At 37.3% G+C, this 23,235-nt stretch overlaps 2 protein-coding genes across 7 annotated transcripts in view; both read right to left on the bottom strand.

Annotated features, from left to right (window-relative positions):
- Window positions 1-23,235, bottom strand: part of LOC124151044 (netrin receptor UNC5C-like) — a 420,080-nt gene that overhangs the window by 201,525 nt on the left and 195,320 nt on the right. The gene's annotated exons all lie outside the window — the stretch shown is intronic.
- The window catches only part of LOC124151045 (sperm-tail PG-rich repeat-containing protein 2-like), a 91,178-nt gene that overhangs the window by 12,941 nt on the left and 55,002 nt on the right, over window positions 1-23,235 (bottom strand). The window contains exons 10-11 of the mRNA XM_046523335.2: window positions 22,183-22,366; window positions 6,181-6,296 (exon numbers count right to left, since the gene is read on the bottom strand). Coding sequence (XP_046379291.1) covers window positions 6,181-6,296; window positions 22,183-22,366 — 300 coding nt within the window. The remainder of the gene's footprint in view (window positions 1-6,180; window positions 6,297-22,182; window positions 22,367-23,235) is intronic.

The following is a 23,235-nucleotide window of genomic DNA, read 5'->3' as shown; positions in this document are numbered from 1 at the left end:
TCATTTCATGGCTCAGATCCTTTTGAAAAAATCTAAATATTTGTTTTAAGCCTCAAATGATTAAAAAAGACAAAAGCATTATTAATACATGGAATTATTTTTCAAAAGAGTTAATATTTTAAGAATCTTTTTAAAAAATGTTGCTATCACTTCTGAGCTGATAGGTGACTAATTTTCTTCATCCTAAAGGATGAATCATAGCTGTAAGAGGCACATTATAAACTGTGTATAATTACTCCTAACTTGGTCTGGTAGTAAGGAATTGATAGCCCTGTTAGCGGCCTGGTCTTGTGACAGTACCAATATAATAAGCCAGGGTCAGCCATCTAATCATTATACTGTCCTTCATTCATTCTTCCTTTCCTCCTCTCTCCATCCCCTGCTTTGCCTCCTCTGTCGGAGGTGAGATTTGACTCACACCTCTATCACAGAGGTAATTGAGTTACAATAGGGTCTTCATAAAATATGAAACAGGGCTCTTTATAATTGTCCATCTTTCACTTGTTCTAACAGGGCAGAAGTCCATTTATCATGGACGAAATTGACCACAGCACCTAAAATGACAGTTGAGTTGACAGTGACATGGGTGTTAATTTCAAGTGAAATGAATACTTCTGCATTAACTGTATGATTGATTATATGACGGATCATTTTAAATTAAATGAAGGCAATCCAATTCAATAACACGTATCTTGAAGAGTCATGTTGAAAAACCTCCTGATCAAATTGAATTTTACGTTTTAATTACATTAACTCATCATTTACTGAGCCTCTCCCATTTCCTGCATATAAAACCTACCATTCCTAAACAATCTCAGTTGTATTTATCAAACAGTTTCCTAATAATTAAGAGGAAATAGATGGCAGGTTTGAACATTATTTTGGTGATAAATAATATCAATTTGATGGAAAGTAACTGTGGGTAAAGACAACACAGACTTGGTGACTCCGTGTCAAGTGTAAGAGATACTAATGAGAGATTATAGAGAAACACTACATGATCCAATATTGATAAGTATTGATTGATGAATACTATTTGCCTTAAGACTCCTATGATAAGAGACATAGTGGGGCGGCATAAAAAACATTATATTTCAGTTGGGGAGCTTCATCATTGTCTATATTTTCAACACAGACAAATATTATTTTTTAAGTTGACAGTGTGGAGACAGAGAAAGATTATCTTTCTTTCTAGGTCGTTTTTAATGGCCTTTTTCATGAATAGTTTTTGGGAAGTCGACATTTGTCTGTAATAATGGTGATGTAAAAACATACACGTGGAGATTTATGTTGAAGGTCAGGTACAATCAGTGCATTATCAGAAAGTCAACGATAAGGCTTATTATTACGTTTAAGTGCAGCTCTAACATAGTTTACAGGAAGTAGCATTTTAATGTCTAGTTTTGTATACAATGGACTACTGTTAATCTAGATTGTACAGTTCCCACTGATATTCATCTGGAGTAACAAATTCATGAGACAATTCAGGTCAAAATTAATGGTCAAGAATTATTTTCTGAAATAATTGTTGTCAAGACATTTCGGTTCCATTTTTCATCACTGATAATTTTATATGCATCATCTCATCAATCATATTTTATCAAATATATTTACTAATATATGTATAGAAGCAGTTCCATCAGTACAGAGAAATGGTCAAGGAGAGGGTGACTACCAACAGTGAGGGTCATATTCCCTTGTAGCATCTTGTGCAGGCTATTTTCCGTGTGTACACAAGTTGTTCAAATATTTTTAGTACAAATGCACAAAAAATGTTCTATTTATGCTAAAAGTGTACCAATAAACAACTAACATAACATGTAACTGTCATACAATAGAAAATGCATCAACTTATTGGTTTCAAATCATACAGCCATTTCTCCACCGCTCTTTACCGTCTCCAGTTCCAGAAAATCCTCAATAATAATTAATCCTTCTGTATGACTATTGTGTATGGATGACAGTCCCGGAAACCTGATATCCCCTGTCCGAGCTATGCCATTTGTCTTGTAGATAATAATATAGCCATATGATTAATACTTCGCACATCAAAGTAGAAAACACTCTCCCATATAATTACCACCAACTGCCTTCATGGTGGAATAATGGAAATTCTTCTTTGCTTTGTTAAATGATGCAGATTTTGGTTTCTGGTTTTGTTGGTTGAGCATGACAAGGGAATCGGATACGTAAATTGCACGGAATTCATTGGTCCCAACCTACTCTTTTAAGATCTTCAGACAGAAAAAAAAATCACCCCTAATTATACATTAAGGTTGCTGTGGTCGAACGAAATTGAACAATTTCTGAAAATAATTTTCTGTCAGCTGTCACAGAGCAACATAATCAAATTTTCTCTGATTTTTATTGTAAGGTGATACAAGTGTGTTACTTTGTACAAAGGGAATGGATCATCCAAGTCTGTAGTGCGTATTTACACAAAATAACAGATTCTGAGCAACTGTGATGGTAACACGATCACATGAATTCTCAACTATCATTCCTACGAATGTCTTTGGCAAGCAGTGTGAAATTAAACAGGAAATGGGATATTTTCCATGGTGACTTCAGCAGTAAGAAAAAAGATAAACAGATGTCGACAGGCAAAAAGCAAACTGCAATAACATGATTGTTCTTTTAACAAACAAACTTCAAACATTCATCAAATTTTATTCCCATCTTCACCCATTTACCAAGCATACGAGACCTATGGTTACGTTTGTGTTTCCCATTAGAAGAAACCTGACCTAGCCTTAAGAAGATATTGGCTAATATAAAAATGGATAAATCAGGCGAAATTCAATGGATAATAGTAAAATGATATCAATTGGGGAACCAGTGCCTTAAAAACGCAAGCCACGGGACTGAAGGGTCAATTGTATTATTCTACATGAATTAGTCTTTGACAGCCTCCGTGTCACCTTGGAGCCACGCTTGGACACTCGGACTGAAATTGAAACTCTGCTTGTTCATTATGAATGCATTAAAACGGGAAAATGTCGTTCCCTCCCTAGTGATTTCTTTAATATTCTGTCAAGTCTGTTCCTCATCTTACGATTTTTTCAACATGTTTAATCGCATTAGTTTTCTTTGTCTTAGGCTTGTTAAACATTTAGACGGAGCTGGGCATCTTTGCCTCGAAATCCTTACCCACCCAGCACAAGTGAATTGCAGGATCAAGGATGATAAATGATTTCTAAAATGACAAAAAGGGAACAAAAAATCTTTTTCAAGATTTAATCAGTGCATGTCAGTTCGATACAAACTTTGTAAACCTTTAAAATTTGCATTTATTTTTGGGCCAGATGTTTTTAATGCTATTTTGTATTATATGCCTTTTGTTCCTTTTTATAATTCATGTAAAAGAGACTTTAGAAAACAGTGTCATCAAGTTACTTTTTGGACCAGATTCAAACCTCAAGTTAAGTTTTTTCTTCATTAACCAATATTCAAAATTACAACCATTCCAATCCTGGTTTTCAATTATGCCGGAATCCTTCCACAGACCACAGCCTTTCTTATCCCGACATCCACTGATGGCAACAATAAACACAAACTAAATCATTATTCAAGTTTCAGTTCTTAAATATATTTTGAAAAATATGATTGATGAGAGTGCGCATACAAAATTATCAGTGATGAAAAATAGAACGAAAATATCCCAACAAGTTATTTCATACAATAATTCTTGAACCATTAATTTTGAACCGAAATTCGTGCAATAAACTAGACGCATGTCCACTATTTTATATTAAAAGGCAAGATTTTTATAAAAACGTATATTACAAATGATAACAAGTCCTAAACTCGAACTAAACAGAGAGGGAGGAAACAAACTGGTTTGTATCTGGTGGGAAGTTGCACGTCCTTGATGCTATCAGGAGGGGCAGACACTTTATTAGTCAGACGCGCTATCATGAGCTTCATCTTTTCTGTCTACTTTTCACATCTCAAATTCTAGAGGTTCCGTTTATGAAGCATGCCGTTTGTTTGTTTTGATTGCCTTATTTGGATGATAGAGTTATGGGAGAGGAGTTTTAACGATTCAGCAAATATTTATGAAAACTCCAAAGAAACTTTCACAAGTCAATGAAGAGTGTTGTTGAGTTGTTGAACATTTATTTCCATGACTGGTTTCAACAAAGATGAAAACGTTTTTATTGGAAGTACATTTTTTTGGTTAAAATATTTTATGCATAGACTGGAAGAGTCAGAAATTTATGTCTGCTCGAACTTGGGAACCCAGTTTTAAGATGGATGTGTCGCTGGAGCAGTCATGATGGGTTCATGAATTGAGTAGGCAAAGGAAAAGAAGCGTTTGTCACTGCTGGATATTGAAAGATCTTCAAAATCGTTTGAAGCAGGAAAAACATGACATGAGATTGTCCTCAAATTACAACTTTGGCGTCCTGAGAAAAAGAAAAGGCTTGCAGTCTTTGGAAAGTGTCTTTCTCTAGGGAGAAAATGTACAAAAGTTCCCTAAAAGACATGTTTAGAAGTTTGTCGTAAAATGAACGTCTTTGAAGCTAGTGACAGAGCCATGCAAGAAGAGCAAGATGCATCTATGCTGACTCATAAAAACTATTTCATCAATCAGACAGGCCTCTACCCTGTCACATTGTCCAATTCCATTCCTACAGTTCTGTTGGGCACACCACCAATCTTACATTCATACCACTGAGTGTTTCCACTTGTTTATGGACAGAATATTGTATTTCTTACTTTGTTATATTGGTGATTGATATTTTGAAAATATTTTCACATGAACTGATGAAAGCTATAAAGTTTATTTTTTTAAACACAATGACTGACAGTTCAAAGTTTAGCCAAGGGAACAAGAAAATGAACATGATCAAACTTTAAAAAATAGGCAAGATTCAACGTCATTGATTTAATTCCTGATGCATTTTTCTGCTTCTTCAGAAAAACTCTATTCAATGAAAGGAAAAAAAATCCATATATTCTAAAATCCGCTACAGAGATTTGTTTATACTATTATCATTTCAAATGCCAGTTTGAATGTAACAAACCTCCCAAGTAAGATTTGTTTTGTTTGTTTTTTGTTTATTGCTGGACTCACAATATTCTTGCTATATGATGGAGGTCTGTAAATAATCAGAGTCTGAACCAGACAATCTAGTGATTGACATCAAGTGCATTGATCCTCGCAATTGGGATATGATTACATGCATGCAAGTCAGTGAGCCTGACAACCCGATCCTGTTAGTCGCCTCCTACGACAAGCATAGTCGCCTTTTACGGCAAGCATGGATTGCTGAAGACCTATTCTACCCCGGATCTTCATGGGCCTTCCAAGTAAGAACATAAAAAGAAGACATATTTCCCAATGGGAAAAACAGTGCAATGCACTGTAGCTCACTCAAGTATATAACTGAACATTCACTTCAACAACACCAACTGTCAATAAAACTGACACGTTTTTGTAGCTTCCACTTTTTTGGTCATCTATCCCGATATTGGTCAACTTGTTAATAAACCAGCATTAACAAATTGTGTATAAGCAATTATTGGGTATATAGCTTGCAACAATGGTGGGTGAGCAAAGTGAGATAGGTATCTTATGGTTCCACAAATACACAACCGATTCAAGACTTTATACCAACAGAAAATGGCTACATAACAAAAATGACAAAACAACAAAATTCAGAAAGATGACAGCAGCACTTTTAAAGAAAATCTCCTAACTGCATTATTTAAAAATATTAGTATATGGTGAGCTTATGGACAGACTTAATTCATCTTGTCCTACCTGTGCCCTCTTGCCATAGGACCAAAAGTTCAATCAAATTTGATGCAGTTTATCCAGACACCTAGCTACAGCACAATGATGCTCTTCTGTTATCTGTCAGGTGGCATGCATACAGATGAACAAGAGGATGTTCTTGAGCAATTTGGGATGACCTAGGATTTTGTTTTGTTTGTTGCTTAAAGCTGCAGTGTAAATCAAGTCTGGACCAGACAATCCAGTGATCGATATTGTGAGCAGTGATCGATATTGTGAGCAGCGGACTATGCTGTCAGGATACAAGGCCACACTATTAAAAAAGTCAACAAATCTGACCAACAAGACATTTGGTTGTCTCTTACGACCAGCATCGGTTGCTGGGGGCCTATTCTAACCCGGAACCCCATGTAGGGGTAGTCCCAGGATGTCCTCACCTCATAAGCTCCTGGTCCTGGTGCTTCTGACTTTATGTCCTTGAACCTCTTGTCCCTGGTCACTATGAGACCTCCTTTGTGGCTTTTCTGAATCTTCTGATCATATGCTCCTGGACCTGGAACACAAGACTGATTTACAATCACCGAAGACAGTTTCATTAACACACTACAATCTCAACTGTCCAATGTTTTTCAACTCACTTCCTACAGCCACCAAGACCTTGCCAAAGTTCTTGAGCCTGATTGCCAATCCACATACAGGATCCCGCTCCACAAAGAGGTCTAAGCACTACGACTATTGTAAGCCTATGTTAAAGTTACGATCATCTTAACGCCAAAATTCCTTTTGGAATAGGGCCCAGGGCCCCGTTCCACAAAGCTATTGTAGCGCTACGACAGTCGTAAGTCTATGTTAAAGTATGGGAGTTACGATCGTCTTAACGCTACGATCACTTTATGGAACGGGGCCCAAGTCTTTAGTATCAAGATCTATGTCTGTAATTCTTGGGGTTTATAAAAATAAGTTCCACACAATCTGCACTGTCTACAATGATGGTCAACATATCAACATGTCATGGATATTCTCTACACTTAGAACACCTCCCGAAAAGATTCTTGTATAACTGAGCTTATACCACTTTCTGTGTGTACAGTTTCCCTCCAATTTCCCTTCTATTGACATTGAAGTGAAACAGTAGACACTGTCTACATTCAATACAAACATCTCTTAGTTCATTACAGAACACCATGAAATAATACCACATATCACAGTGCCTTTAAAAAGGAAATATTGATAAAACTATTTATCTAGAGGAATATATTTCCAAGCAGCCTCTTTCTCTAGTAGCAAATACGAAAAAGCAGGGTTCATACCATTACTCATAAAACACAAGTAAACCTTTCTTCCTGTGTCAATTTATGGGAATCCTAGGTCTTATTGAGACCATTAATAGAATAACAACTGCCTTGCAGGTAATATACACCTCCAGAGTCGGTATCTATCTATCTATTGTACCATCAAGCAGCGAGCTGAAACAGTCTCCGATGCATTCTGACTCAAGTCAACAGACAATGGATCTAAATCAAAATGGAATATACCTGGACTTTGAGTTTATATGCTGAATGTAATTAGCTGGCATGGCTTTTGTGGAGATTTAGTGATCTCCTACAAGACCCAGCTGTTTGGCGTTCTATTTGCTCCTACTAAAGCTTACACATATAACTGGTCCAGTACACTTTTATTGCCCTCTGTCAAGCTTCAGTCAAGGTTATGTGGGTCTGACATGGCGGCCTATGTGTAACTGTCACAAAGGTTGAAATAATCCTGCTACCTCTGCCATTGTCATTTTTGTACTCTAACTCATCATAAGCTGAAATTATTGATTATACTGATAAGTGATAAATCATAAAAATACCTGATTGTATTAATTTAAAAAATACATTTGGATGTAATGCGGTTTACATCTCTCAGAGGTACCATTATAAAGTGTTTTTATCATTTGAATTGAATGAATGAATCAGTTTATTGCACTTTAATACAGAAACAGAGGAAGGAGATGAATTGCCCTGTCAAACTGTTTGGAAAAACTTTGTTATTGATGTGCAATAATATAATGTTTTGTTAAACTGTAAAGAATTTCCTACGGCCTCTATATATATGGGAACAAATATGGAGGAAGTGAGAGTAATTTCAACAACATGTTTCATAGGACTAAACCCAAACCATTGACAGAAATCTAGACACCCACAAGTCTCTTTGGCAATAATTTTTAGTTTAAATAATAATTTCTAGTTCTAGTTCCAGAGCATGTAAATAATAACAACAAGTTGTCCCTATAAGAGACTGGAGTCCTTGTCCACATATCTAGACTTGCCTATTAGGAGAAAAGAATTACTTCACATCCGTGGACTTAGTACAGTAAATTGTTGGGAGTCACGATATGGCTGTAATACTGCTGATGTGACTATAAATCTTAACTCTCTCATGCACTCTTTTAGTACAGCCTTTGAGCAAGGTTAACAGAAATCAGACAGCTTCTGAATCACAAATTGCAAATGGAAGCATTTGGTAAAATTTTCAAAAAGTTTAAAGTCATAAACTTTAAGTCACATAGGTGACATATGATTTTGTCTCCGTCAAATAATTAAGATGGTCCATACAAAACATTCAAGATATGGATTTTTTAAAGATGGAATATTCTAAGTTTAAAGGTCACCTTTCAAGCAAGCATGTCTTCGTATCAATGACAAAGTCAACAGTGTCATCTAAAATCACTAAAAGCATGTCACATATGACACGACAAACATAAAGGCCTGACTGATACATATGATAAGTGATATTGTAATGTGTCATTGATATCACTGTGGTCAAACATGTTTTTGGAATTAGATAATGATACCCTTGTCATGAGCTCTCTTCCATATTCCAGTACGGACATTGATAGATGCCGTCTCTTCATTCAATATGACATTACAGATTACACAAACTCTACCCCTGAAAGCCACTGCCCTACTGTAGGAGGTGCTCTCTCAACAGCTGAAAAACTGTCACATTTAGAGTTTCAAATTGGAGTGAGAGAATGCAGGTTGTTTACTGAAAAGCTTCACCATGTATGCAATTGTGATGAGAGACGCGCAAGTTTGTTTAAATTTAACATTCATAGTCTTTATGCAGGAATTTCAATGAGAGGGTCACATATCTTTTACATATGAAGCTGCAAATCTGAAATGTAAATACCATGTATGTTGTCATCTCAAGTAAAAGCACAGGATGTCACCGCTACAGATTAACCCTGTGTGTTTGTCAAATACACCACAAAAACATATTTGCTCATTTCACAAAGTCTTATCAGTTCATTACCATAATTTTTGAATTTATCAAAACTTAAATCTTATAATACTCAGCATAATACATGATTATGACTGAGATAGAAGAAAAATCATTACTAAGAAATTTCTGCATTAAATCAGTAAAAATCTATCTCCTGTGAAAGAGTTAAACAAAGCTTCATGCCAGAGGCCATATATTCCTGGGTCAGGCTGACCTTTCAGCTGAAAGCATGTCAACTGTAGACCTGGGAGATGAACTACCAACCAAACAGATATACATCCAGGTTCACACCATGTTCTTGTGCCCTAATGTTGACAGCAGACTGCCGTGGGGAATGACAAGATGTCAATATTTAATGAGAAGTATGTATGTTAGGAACTTGGAAGAATTGACAATGGGATTAAAGAGACAGAGTGTTCAGCTTTATCAGTGTTGTATATATCATCTGTCATCCAAATTAACTATCTCACACGCCAATAATTCAAACAATTATGCTCATACGTTTTTTGCTTTCAATCCAGATTGACATTTCGGATTACCCCGGAAGCCAGATGTTACTTTTAGTGATATATGTTCTGTGGACTGGCAGTGATCAGGAAAATGTTTCGATAAAATGTCAATTTGAGAATGCTTCTTTCAAATATTATGGATTATATTGATATATATTATGAAAATGAAGTATTTGTTCTTGCACAAAATCATTCTGTGAAGAGACTGAGGTTAGCAACAAAGGTTGACCAAATTTAATTGGCAGGTGATATTTTAAGCCTTAGCCAAAGAACTAACTTTCAGAAAAGATGAGACAAAGGCTAAAGGCTCCACACACTGACATTGCACCACCATGACTAGAGGCTCTGATGAGGTAGGAACTATTCAATAACAATTTGCTGTTTCAAATATATAAAAGGAGCATAATCCAGCATTCAATCACAATGATAATTTCTTTCAATACTTTTACAAATCTGTCATTTGTTCAGACATGAATTTTGAATACACAAATCATGCAAGAGCTGTGTTTGAAATCCTCCACATCAAAGATAACAAAGATCATCAGTTTGTATTTTATCCAACATCAATAACCTTATTCCTCATATTGATTTAAAAAATCAATGTCAAACAAACATTCCTGTGTTGCAAGTCTTTGATCAACTCAGAACTGCCTTTCTTTGAAATCATTCCACTGTTAAAATCTTACTCGAATCAAATTTAATCCAAGTGAGCATTTACACTTTTCAGAGAGGCAACTTCATGTCAAACTGAAATAAGCGACATAACTAAGTATGATGGAAAGCAAACATCATTACTTTACTCTCTCACTGAGTGAAATCAACATTCATCAATTTCACCAAATGGCATGTCATTCCGGACATCATCTTAACCCCAATGACTTCCTAGCTTCACTGAACAGTCATGGACAGTGCAAACTGACCAAGACATAACTCTGACCACTGTTCCAAGACCAACACAATAAAACTTGACCACTCATTCCATGTCCAAACAACCCTTTTACCCATGGCCACAGAACATGTCAAGAGGCTCTTTCAAGAACAACATAATCATGTCAAAACTACCTTCTTTACTGTTAAGCTGAAGAGTGGGCAGTCAGGGGGAGATAATCAGCCTGTTATTTATGGATAACGATTTGATTGGTGCAAACAGGAATGGTATGCATGACCATTGCGGCTGACATTAGCAGTAGCTAACTGGACAACAGTTAGGATCTGTCTGTATCTGTTGGTGCTAAGCAAGATTTATTCAGTCAATCTGTTGCTGGAACAGTGTATACGAGCTATATGACCCGGCCAGCTGCTGACCACAGCAATAGGTACACACAACTGGTCACTAGTGACCAATACCCAGACAATTAGAAACAGTCTGGACAGGCAATTATCTGGACAGGAGATATTACAATGTCATGGCCAATCTTCCTCCACAGTCCACCTGGATGAGGACTCTGATGGGGGCAGCAGCCATGATCAGTGCCAGGCTGGCCCTATAACAGTATGACTGACAGTGTGGAATGCAGGGAAAGACAGGTGTCTTGATTATACCATTCCTTGTCAAGTCATCATACTCACACTACAAACCTTGTTAGGGAACTATTTGATGCCTGTAAGGCATGGCAGTGGTAGTCAGTTGATCCATTTGTCATCGAGACATGTCGACGACTAACATAATGGTAGATTTATGTAAATTCATAAAGATGGGCAAGGCTATTTTTGAAAATCAGTTAACTGATTTTGTCAACCTTAAATGTTTAAAAGTGTGACAAAATAAATCTGAAAAGCACTTTATTATTATTCCAATGAATGGAAACTTCTGCTTTTAGCACCACAACATTGTGCATACAATACAATATACAATTTATATACAATACTATATACTGCCAGACGGGCTCACATTTTACACATGTACATCTATTCAGAATACTTTCTGAAGGATTAACCCCCAAAATAATATGCAAATTGCAATGTATTAATATTTTCTTTTTTCATCTTCTAACAGCCAGGAATTTTTTCACAAACATTCATTAACTAAGTTATATAAAGTCTAGTATTTAATCTCCTTTTACTATAAATTACCAATGAGTAAACATCAAATAATCTGCTATCATGTATAGAACTTCAAAATAAAGGGTCAGTCGGGTGGCGTTCGCTCATCATGCCGAGGGACCCGGGTCACATTAAATTTTGTATCTATCTTGAATCTATCTTGTATCTGTCAACTAACCAAGTGGTTGATCTCAACTTCAATAGTTACTTATTAAGTTAAAAAAATATCTTTAAAAAAATACCTCCTCCCCTCTCCAAAATGTCATTGAAAAAGTTAAGGATTGGTGACTTGGTTGATTGCATATCATCACACACTAACTTTGTCAGATGATGCTCATAACATCAATCACTTGTTTGTCTGGTCCATCTTGGATTAAGAAGGTTGGCATAATATGGCTGGAACACTGCAGTGTGCAGAGATAAACAGTCTTGATAATACCTGACGACTATCCCTTTTCCAGGCTGATCAAATATTCCAACAAGTCAGAGGTTTTATAGCAAGTAAAGTCAAGGAAACATCAGATCACTTGAAGATATCGATCAGTGTTGAGAATTTATTAGAAGGGTTGTTTGGCTGATGAGCTGGATGAAGAAAACATTATGCCTCTGCAACAGATGTCTGCAAGAAGCTCTACAGTCCTCACTCAAATATGCGGGGGACAATTGCTTCATTTGTCACAGGAGATCAATCCCCGAAGACAACACACCGAGAATTATAATGAGGAAATGATCCATGCACAATGCTTTGTGTTGGTGCAAAAAGTCAAAAAACTGAAGATTGATTTGAAAGGTGAAAAGCAAACATGAAAGTAAGATAGCAGCATCAAGGTGATTTCTTCTGACTTTATATAGCAATCATTGTGATAATTATTTCACAAATGTTCAAAGTAGTGGATGTTTTGCTGGTGATTGGCTCGTTTCTTTAACATTTACAAAAAATAGGATCTTGAAGTTGCACTGAATGTGTTAATATTTTGCATTCATTTTGGAAGAAAAAAAAGTAGACAATGTTAAACCTTCCTGTTCCTTCTTTGAGAAAAAATATTTCTTTTAAAACAATACATCAAAAATCTTTATTGGACACCTCTGCCAAAAAGAAAGGATTGGAAAAAATAAATCCTTCAGTGCAGTTCACAAGCCAGTTGTTCTGTCAATACATCATCAAAGTTTCCACCACCGTAAAATGTACAGTGACTTCCTCTCATCATACATAGCCGATGAATATGTGTTGTGTTCTTAGAATCTAACATGATTTATGCTTTAAGTGAAAAAAAATAAATAAAAAAATGCTATTTGACTGAAAATATGTGTGTCAACAAAATTTTGTTTGTAGTTTTAATACATTTTTATTTCACCAGTTCTTTTGAGGAATTAAAACTCAAATCAACAGTGACATTTCATTTTTATTAAGTATCCTTCCTGCTTGGCAAAGTGACCATAAAAATTTGTAGAATGAGAAACACAATTGGTCGTCCTAACATAGATGTCATGTAATATCCATATATTATTCCATAAATGTCTTGGTGAACCCTGTCATATGGCGCAAACATTTCTAAAAGTGGCATAAACACGAAGCCATTGAAGAAGGAGAAACATCGATATGCACAATAGAATACAAATATTGCTATGATTAAGGTCTAGAGAGGAGATGCAGATTTTCTTTGCCTGAACATTTTGTAAATGAAATAGGAGATAATTTTTGCAAAAGACACTGGAAGATGCAGTAGTATTTTAAGTGATATTGGGTGCAAAGCTAAGGTGGGTGATGAATTTAGTTCCAGTCTCAGATCTTTGTAGCGAGGGCATTGCACAGGAAGTGTTCCTCATCTTCTATTTCATTAATATTACAGAAGGTACATATTCTTTCTGCTGATGGAGTGTTAAAGTATCTTCCTCTCTCAATTTGAGGCTAACTGAACATCAACATTTTCTCCTAATAACCTTATACTGTTTACAAACACAGATTTTTTCCATATGCGGCAAATTCATTAAGGCAACTAATAATGTTAGTTGACAAACCATGTACAAAGCCTAGCTCCAGAGCATCAGCAACGGTTGAAAGCACCCAGCAACCTAATTACACCTCTAATCCACATTTACACTTTTCCAAACCTCATCCACGCAGCCATTATGTCTTCAACAACATCAATGGTGGTATATAGCTGACTATTGGACTTGGAGAGGCTGGAGTGTCTCGATTGTGTGTTTAGGTGTTTACAGGGCTTATAAAGACTACAATGGAGTACAGCTGGGCCTATGGTGAGTGCTCTCCCAAACAGCCTATAACTGTACAACACATGGGTTTGAACAAACACACTCTGCTGATGTACTGTCGACATCTGGACATGACTTCCACATTTTGGTGGCAGCGGCCGGATTGGTATACAACAGCTAATGAAATTACTCTCTTGCTTATAATTTCTTAGGAGAATAAACCAAGTTTCAGAGGACCACCTTGATGAATGGCCCCCATCTGGAGCAAAGGTTTAAACTTGCGAGCCAATAGTCAAATGACAGTTCCACATTTTTCTTTGGAATAAACCTTGAAAAAATTGTAAAAAATGTTGTTGTTTTATGGATGGGAATGAATAAAGGAATTTATTATTGGAAGTTGGCTTTGCAGTTAGTATTCTGTTATTTAGCCTTACAATGAATTCAAGAGCTGAACCTTTATTCTGCCACTTGGCACCATCTTGTATGAGTGAGTGAGTGAGTATGGTTTTACGCCGCTTTTAGCAATACTTTAGCAATATCACGGCGGGGGACACCAGAAATGGGCTTCACACATTGTACCCATGTCGGGAATCGAACCCGGGTCTTAACCACCAGGCTACCCGACCGCCCTCCATCAAGTATGAAAGTATAACACTACTGTGGAGATATAGTAGACACAGTTTATAGATGACAACTTCTTTATTTTACTGTGGAGATGAATTTCAACAATGCTGCCATGGACCAGAACATCTAATTATACCACCTCTTTGTGCCATTTACAATAAATCCAAGAAGAAACACAGGAAATGCAAAGGGGCACCTAATCAGCTTCATAACTTTCCCCAGAAAATGTATCTAGTGCTTCATTGGTATTAATTGCTTGCAATTGGATAAATCTTACTCCATGCTGCAGCAACATGTTTCAATCCCAGAAAAATTTCAACTATTTTCATGTAACTCACTGCACTAAAGTTAATTGTACTGAAACAAAAGTCCCGATAACATAACAGTGACACTGATTGGTTATAAGTAGTGTTTGCAAACACCTCACCGCCAAACATGTCACTAATCTGTTAGCTGGTATCTCACCAATGACAGTAATGAGCGCTACACTACAAACATCTACATCCTGTGAGCAAGCAGACTCCGCAGCAGGCCACTAATGTAGGTAGTCTGCTGCTTCTGGGTACAGTCACAAGCAGACGGACAACAGTTCTGATTTAGTATCCCTTACAAGCCAGCAGCTACATGTCAGTGTCTTCTGTCTAACGCACACAGACAGGCAAACTGACCAGTGCACAATTACACCAGTAATGTTGATGAAGCAAATAAGGGATTACCAAGATCATAGACCTTTTAGATGGTGGTTGCCATACTGGATGGCAGAAAAGAACTGTAATGCTTCGTATTCGTAATTGCAGTCAAATAGACTTTGGCAAGAAAAGCTGACCGTCTTTCATTGAATTTGTTTTTTGAGGCATAAAGATAGCCAGGAAGGAATTCAGAGTGAAGGTCGGGGCTCCAAAGCCATAGGAAGATTGTTAGATGAAGGCAGAAGAAAGAAACCTTTCTGCTGTCTCAAGATTACACCTGCCATGACCAATAAGAGACTGGACGGCAGCAGACTGTACAGATACACTGATGTGTCATTTTCAGATTCACCGGAATAAGTATAGGCCCAAACAATGAGAGGAAATGTTCTGATAGACTGATAAGACAATGACAGTAACATTTAACCTCATTCAGTTCCTGGTGGACCCTGGGTGGTAGAATTATCTCCCTTGACTTGACAGGTCTGAAGCAGATGGGCCTGACTTCAAGACAATGATGGATTAACATGGATTTGCAGGTATATGTTATGGATTAACTAATTGGTGTGATTAGGCTGACTGAACAACTGTATCTTCCGGGGAAGGCCACTAGACTGTGCTGATCAATAGATCAATACACATAATGATATCTATTGGACTTTGATTTAGTCATAAATCATCGTAGCAATACTTAATGAATTTGATTAAAACCTTTTTTCCATTGAGTCACACCCAGGATACTTTCAACCTAGTAAATACACATGTTATTTCACAGTAAAGCCATAAAAGGCTCTATTTTACTGAAATCTGATGTAAATAGGACAATAAATGCGAAATGTAGAAAAAGAGTGCACTTCATTTCAATAAGATAAAAACATTGAAAAATGGCCACATTTTCTCAACAGCTGTGGACAAGAAGTCTGAAATTGGGAGTAATCTAAAAATCATTAACCAAATCCAAAGGAACCTTTGAATCATCCCTGAGTAAACTCGTCCTCAGTTGAGAGAACAGCATAGAGCCCACAGAAAAAGTTTAAGGCCACAAATTTATCCTCAAACAGATTAGGCCATAAAACACTAGTCCCTAATACATTGGTTTAACTCAAGATGACCCCAAGGCCATTTTAAAAGAAATGAGTGACCAGTTATTCCCAGCCAGTGGAAAGAACAGAATTACATTTTTATGCCTTGAAACGTGCTCAAGTGGGCAATGAAAGTGATTTATGGATGGATAGCAATAAATACGAGATGAAGTTGGTCAGATGAGGGAGAGAAGGGCCATGGAGCCGGAGTCAGGCCTATATCCACAATCACTGAGGGATTACATCAACAATTGCAGAAATTACCTACTGTTTGGTCAGAGGGATGTGTAAATCATGGCTAAATGCAAACACCATCAGACCATGGGTCAAGACCTGTTTGAAGAATCTCTCATACTTGGATGCAGTATTACTGAACTGTAGTCTAACCTTTGACTCGGATTAGGATATGCTCATCAAAGCTGGGAATGTTTTTTTATCATTTCAAATTTGATGAGTCTGGCTTGAACTGGCATGGGTCAAGTGATGTCGAATCATGTATTTTAATGGCAGACTTGCAAACTCTTCATGCCCAGTGTCATTGGCAAAAAAGGCCATTTCAGATCGCAGGCCGTGGGATTAATTGATTAGGGATAAAGACCAGGTTTTGAGCAAGCATGATGTTAAATATTCAGCAACATGGGCAGGAAATGTGCGATCTTGACTAGTCAGGTTTTCAACTCCAAATGTTCTTTTGCAGATTTTATGGACTTGAATGCTGAATCGCACTTATGAAGTGCAGGCCACTATGTAGTAATCGGAATGGTGTCGTAACTCATTTGTTGATGGGCTTGGGGCTGTGAGTCATCCTGCATTCCCTCACTGCCTTGTCGTCTGTTTGAAAGATTGAAGCAAGCCCTGATCGGTGCAATAGCTGATGTGAGCGAGCAATTTCACCCATCCAGTGTCCAACGCCCTCCTTAATCACGGGCCATCCAATTCTGAAGACAATTGTTTATGATTACACCCAGCTTGGCTGTCTAACGGCAACAATTTATTCTCTTGAGTTGTCACAGAACTTTGATTCCGAGACCAGTTGAATAGCTGGCTAGAAGCAACATAGCAACAGTATATCGCAATTCACAACCTAATGTAGGATCCCAATGTCTCAATAGCCCCACAATCATAAACTTTGTGAATTATTGGAAAATAGAAAAGCTACAATCAATACTGTGAGCAATGGAGCTCGGTAAATTTTCTTGCTTTTATGTGGGTAATAGCAGGAACAGTGAAAGGCAGAGTCAAGGAGTTTTGGCCGTCTAAATAATGTCCGGACCTTATCTGCAGCAGCTATTGATGCTAGGCAACATCAACCACTTGTGGAATCAGCTCTGTCAAGCATTCATCTTCTCATCTCAACAGCAAACCTTTTTTGACAGAAAATCTTACAAGTGTACCAAACTGTGATCCTCGATAGGCTGTCTCCCTTCAGATTGAAAGAACAAATTAAGTACAAGATTAATCTGTCTAAGTGTTAAATGGCTTCTCCTTGTCTCCAGCCAGAATCCCCAACGTGTCACACAAATCAGTTTATTTGTTATATCACTCAATTGCAAGGCATGAGGCAGCAGCGGCCTTAAGTACAGGGCATGGCACTAAGAATAAGATAGCAGTACTGAAAGACAGAAACAAGACAAATGTAATTTGCTTTTATCGGTTGGGATGGGACGACCTGCGACCTAGCCTATCTATTGCTGGTGGTAATGACAGAAAGAACACTGCAGAACAAAGACGGATTCTAAGCTTTTCCCCACATGATTGCTATGCATTCTTTAGTGTTGGACACCACTGAATAATTCAAATATCAAATTAAATGAAGAACAAAAACATGCAAGCAATCTCTTTTCTAAAGAAATTTATAATTTGTATCAGTATCTTAGGTAGGAAATATTTTTGTAAAAACTATAAGGATCAAAATGAAAACATTCAAAACCATTTTTTCTATATATGAACTCGAGACTTTTGATATAGGACAGAGCAGATCTGATAATGTGGACTGATTGGAGTCTAATCAGTTTGTGTGTTTTTTAGCGAAGCACTCCGGTATTTTCCAGTTATATGATGGCAGCCTGTAAATAATCAAGTTTTGGACCCACGCAACTTGGGTAGGATGACGCACGAGCAGTCACCAAGCTTGACCATGTTGTATGACCAGCACAGGTTGCTGGGGACCTACCCTCACCCAGAATCCCCTGTGTCATCCAATCAGTACAACAGCATACTTACATCCCGATTAATGCCATTAGTGGTTAACTAGCACAGTTGAGTTGATAAACGTTTGGTATCTACCTTCATGAAATCCACCCAACTGAATATTGCTCACTATAACACTATAACAGCTACCCATCCCAGGATGTATATGTACAGTTATCAATCGCGAAGGAGGAGGGAAAGAGGGGGGAGGGGAAGAGAGATTGAGGGGAGAAGAGGGTTGTCAGCACCATACCCATGCGTGTTGGCTTTCCTCCCACAAAAAGCTGACAATCCATGGTATAACCCAACTCACTCACTCACTCACTCACTCACAAATTTCTTGTAAACATTCATCAGTTGATGTGAGAGTCTTGCCCAGTAGAAGTGCCTTGGTACAAAAGTCAACATAACCTGTAGGTCTTCTGCGATTAAAGTCCCAAGCAGGCTGACTCAGAGCTACTTGACCACAGCGCTGTTGATTCCTGCCCCCCGCCACAGCTAAATACACAGCGACTTCAAACACAAACCTGTGTAATGGCTTGGTTTATCAACAAATGGTGGCTAATGTGGGATCTGTAATTGGTACTGAGTGTTCCTCAAGTAGATAGCACTGGACAGGGCATCTAATGGCCAGTCAGACCAGGGGGATAAGCAAGATAATTGACAATGTAAATCAAGACCATATGAATATTTGATAAACCTAAACATACTGGAGACTGCCCTTTGACACTGGGGTAGGATTTGTGTCAAATTGGAGATGTTGTAACTTGTAATTACATTCAATGTTTATGTCAGTTTGTAAATAAATGTTTGGTAATTTGACAAGATTTATGAATATTACAGAATTAGGATAGGAATTATGGAAATTTCTTATAAATGTATTTGATAGTTTAGAAGAATGGTTTGATGTCATTCAAATGATAATGTTGTCTACGATTTAAAATAGGCTCAAAGTGTTCCTCATCAGTGTTGTAGTCTATCATGGATGTATCATGATGGTAGACTGCTGGAGTAGGCTGGTGTAGGCTGGTGTAGGCTGGTGTAGGCTGGTATTTCCATGCCTGACTCAGCATATGATCTAAATCACTTTTACAGAGCAGAATTACACCATACACCACCAATTCAAAACTCACTTTTTCACCCTATCATAAAACGATAACCACATCATGTGTTAACTGAATCCAGACTGCACAGGAAATCAGACCTCGACAAAGCACATTGACATCTCAAAATCTAAAACCTGTACCCTATCTCTGTTCAATCTCGATCAAATACATATCAGGGGAATATATTCAAAGGAGTTTATTTAATATCAACCAAGAGAGTTTTTATCAGGCACCATATGGCCATTAATTGTCTTGTTAAAAGCTTGGATGCCTTCCAGTCAAACTGTTATGCAGTTTGCACATGTTTATCAATAAAGAGTATATCTTGAAATAATCAGCACTCAGGCGTTTAATGGAGCATTTCCATAGATGACCTTAATTAAGATTGCCAGTGTACAGCAGTCACCTTAACATCTTCAAAGATAGCAACTTTGATACGTCAAAACTACAAGAATGCAGCTCTGGGATTTGTCAGCTCCAGAAATTGAGGATAATTAATCTTGATGTGTTTTTTAAAAGTTCTTAATAGAAATATACATAATGTCAGGTGACAGTGACATTGCAAAGAACACAGCAGCAGTATAATGTTAATTATAAAAGTGTTTTCTATCAACATCAAGTCCATTTGTTTTGGGAAAGTATGCATAGCAGACACAGTGAAAGAAGAAAACTATAACCTGCTATGCTGAAGATGTCCCAGTCTTTGTATGAGTAGACCTTGATTGTTTTTATAGGTAAATATGCTAAGAGCTAAGAATATGATTTTGTTTTCCTAAATGGAAAAACAAATTGTTAATTATTTCCAACTTAGATTATTCAGACTAAGATGTTTCTGGATGAACAAGTTCAGGATTAAACAGATTAAAGTCGATTGAAGAGATACAGTTAAATGTTGAATTTGATGGTCATGGTTTATTCCCCACCATAATGGTATTATAATAATTATTTTGATAAAAGATTGAATGAAGCAAACACAACTGCCTTCAGCCAACATGGATGAGGCTGATAAGTGAGTGAGTGGGTTGGGTTTCATACTGCTTTGAACAGTTTCCCAATTATATCATGGCATGTCAGCTTGATGTGGGAGGAAAGCCCCAAGTGATGCAGGTCTTGGACGTTTACCATAAGGGATGCATGAGGATAAGAAGGAGAGATCTGCATCATATGTATATAGATGTAACCATTATACTATTTTCCAGTCTACAAAAAAAATGTTTTAATGTTTGAATTTGACAGAGCTTCCTTTTAAAAAACATTTTTTTAAACTATCAGAAAACCTAAACATGTATAAATCTGATCTGACATGGGAAGTGGCCAACAAAGAAACCCCAGAAAGATCTATTGAAAAGAACAGTTTATCAATGGTGGCCAAACAATTTTCCATGGCTACAGTGGCAGAACCTCCTGTGTAAATACGGCTAACAATCTTTTATTCCTTTATCTGAGGTGAAATGTTTAACCAGTAAACTGTTCTTTGTTCGTATACATCCAAACGCCGAAATCACTTATACGCCAGCCATGCCTTATCAACCAGACATCATTCAGTGGCCATTTTGAATTTGCTTCTTTAGAAAAACTGATGAAAGAATCAAACTTGTTTGATAATCAGTCAGTGAGTGGCCCTTGCCATTCCAAACAAACAGCTTTACTTTTTAGACAAAATGACAATTCAAGCATTTTATTTCGGTTACAAGGCTATCAGAAGGCAAATGTTTGATATGAATCTGTTGAATCCAAGGCAGGGACGTTTATGGAAATGGAAAGTGCTACCAGTGTGAAACAACTCTGTGTAAATATAACCACAACAGAAGTGATATTTTAAAGAAAGAAAGGCCACAATATAATTTTCTGTATGGACATGACAGATATTTTAAAGCTGTCCTATCTATGAGAAGCATCAAAGGAAGCGTGACTGGGAGAAGAGTCTGTATATATCGTTGTTGACTCACACCCAGTCAATGCCACACAAAGGTGCTAGGCGGAACTGTTGTCCAACCTTTACTGCATTACTTAGGTCCGCATGGAAGTAACATTGATAACAAGTTTGTTTGTTTGTTGTTTAATGCCACACTCAGCAATATTCCAGCTCTAAGGAGGCAGTCTGTAAGAAATCAATTCTGGACCAGACAATCCAGGGATTGACATTATGAGCATCGAGCTACACAAATTGGGATACAATGACATGCATCAACCAAGTCAGTGAGCCTGACCACCCAATCCTGTTTGTTGCCTCCTATGACAAGCATGGGTTGCTGAAGACTCGGATCTTCCCAGGGGAATAGTTTGAATTATATATGGAAAAGGAAATCCCAGAGGATGTCAGAATGTTGTTTGGGTTTGATTCCAAGCCTATACACACTGGAAAACAGATTAATGGGGTCTGCTTGTTTATGTTTTCACAAATCACTCACTTATTCAAATACATAATCATATTCATAAAGTGTATGTGTGTGTGAATTTTGATTAATTCCGCAGTCAGCAATATTCCAGCCATATAACATCAGCCTGTTAATAATCAAGTTTGGATCCGTCAAACCAGTGATTGATGTTGTGAACAGTGTGGGGTATAAGTAATTGCTATCTGATGTTAACAAGGTAGCCAGATCATTAAAAAACCATCCCCTTCAAGCCGAGATTGATGGTCAACAAATGCATGGATTTCAATGCTAGCAATAGCAGGACAGTGATTGGATATTGATAGTGTTTGGAATGCCCTACCTGGAACATCAGGGTCAGTCTTGTTGTACACGACGTCACGTGGGGGGGCAAACCGAGACGCGGCAGACAGGAAGGAGCCATGTTTACGTTTCGCTGCTTCAGACCGAGGCAGAGACTTCTCGTACTTCATCTGTGAGCGTTCGTAAGATTTGACCACATCGTAAGATCCAGGAGGTGGCAAGTCCTGAAATCAAAAGCCAAACTTCAGTCAATTCAGACAAAAAAAGATCAATTGATGTGGTTGCATTCCAAGATTGGCATTAGGAAACATCAAAGTTTAAAAATGTCTGATTGATGAAAAACTATAATGAAGTAAGATCAATGTTGCTTTTCTGGGTTAAACATCACTTGGAGATGTAATCATTAGAAAAAAAATAATCCTAAAAATACATACTTCTGAACAGTTCCTTCAAATGTACAAACGTGCATAATCACTGTGACAAGTGGTATGTTCCTGTGGGAGTAGAAGTTAATGCAACCATGTGATGATAAAGATTGCATCGATTTTACAAACATAGTTGACTAAATATACATCCTTCTACAAATTATTATATTTTCTGGTTATTTGAAACAAATTATCTGCATCTTTCAAATATCTATGAACTCATGAACTTGGAGCTGGATGTAACAAGACTCTGAAAGGCATCTGTTCGAACAGGTATACCTGCTCCTGTTTGTCTGTGCAGTGACTATATTAACACAACATCCTCTTAGCCTCAGCAAGTGGAACACAGATATGGCAAGGTGGAATAAACCGCAAATAATTCCTCATAAAAGTCTGAATAACGTTTCCACAAAGTAAATCTATCAATAACCGAACTAGCTATTTCAATCTGGCCTTCAATCAGTACAGTTTTATGGCTGTAGACAAATAAGCCTTAAATAAACTTCTTCCCACGATCAATAAATCATTTTAACGCTTTCTCTGATATTTAGATCTGTCCTACTGGGAGCATGGCGATTTTATAGATGGTTTATTCCAAGCATTGATCATGTTCTCGAAGGTAAACCTATGGTCACCTTTTCATCTGCCGTGTCTAGCCATCTCTAATT

This window comes from Haliotis rufescens, unplaced genomic scaffold (assembly GCF_023055435.1).
Source record: "Haliotis rufescens isolate VD_foot unplaced genomic scaffold, xgHalRufe1.0.p SCAF_20, whole genome shotgun sequence".
NCBI lineage: Eukaryota > Metazoa > Mollusca > Gastropoda > Lepetellida > Haliotidae > Haliotis > Haliotis rufescens.
Note: the sequence above shows the minus strand (reverse complement) of the source record. Positions and strands in the feature narration are given on the sequence as shown.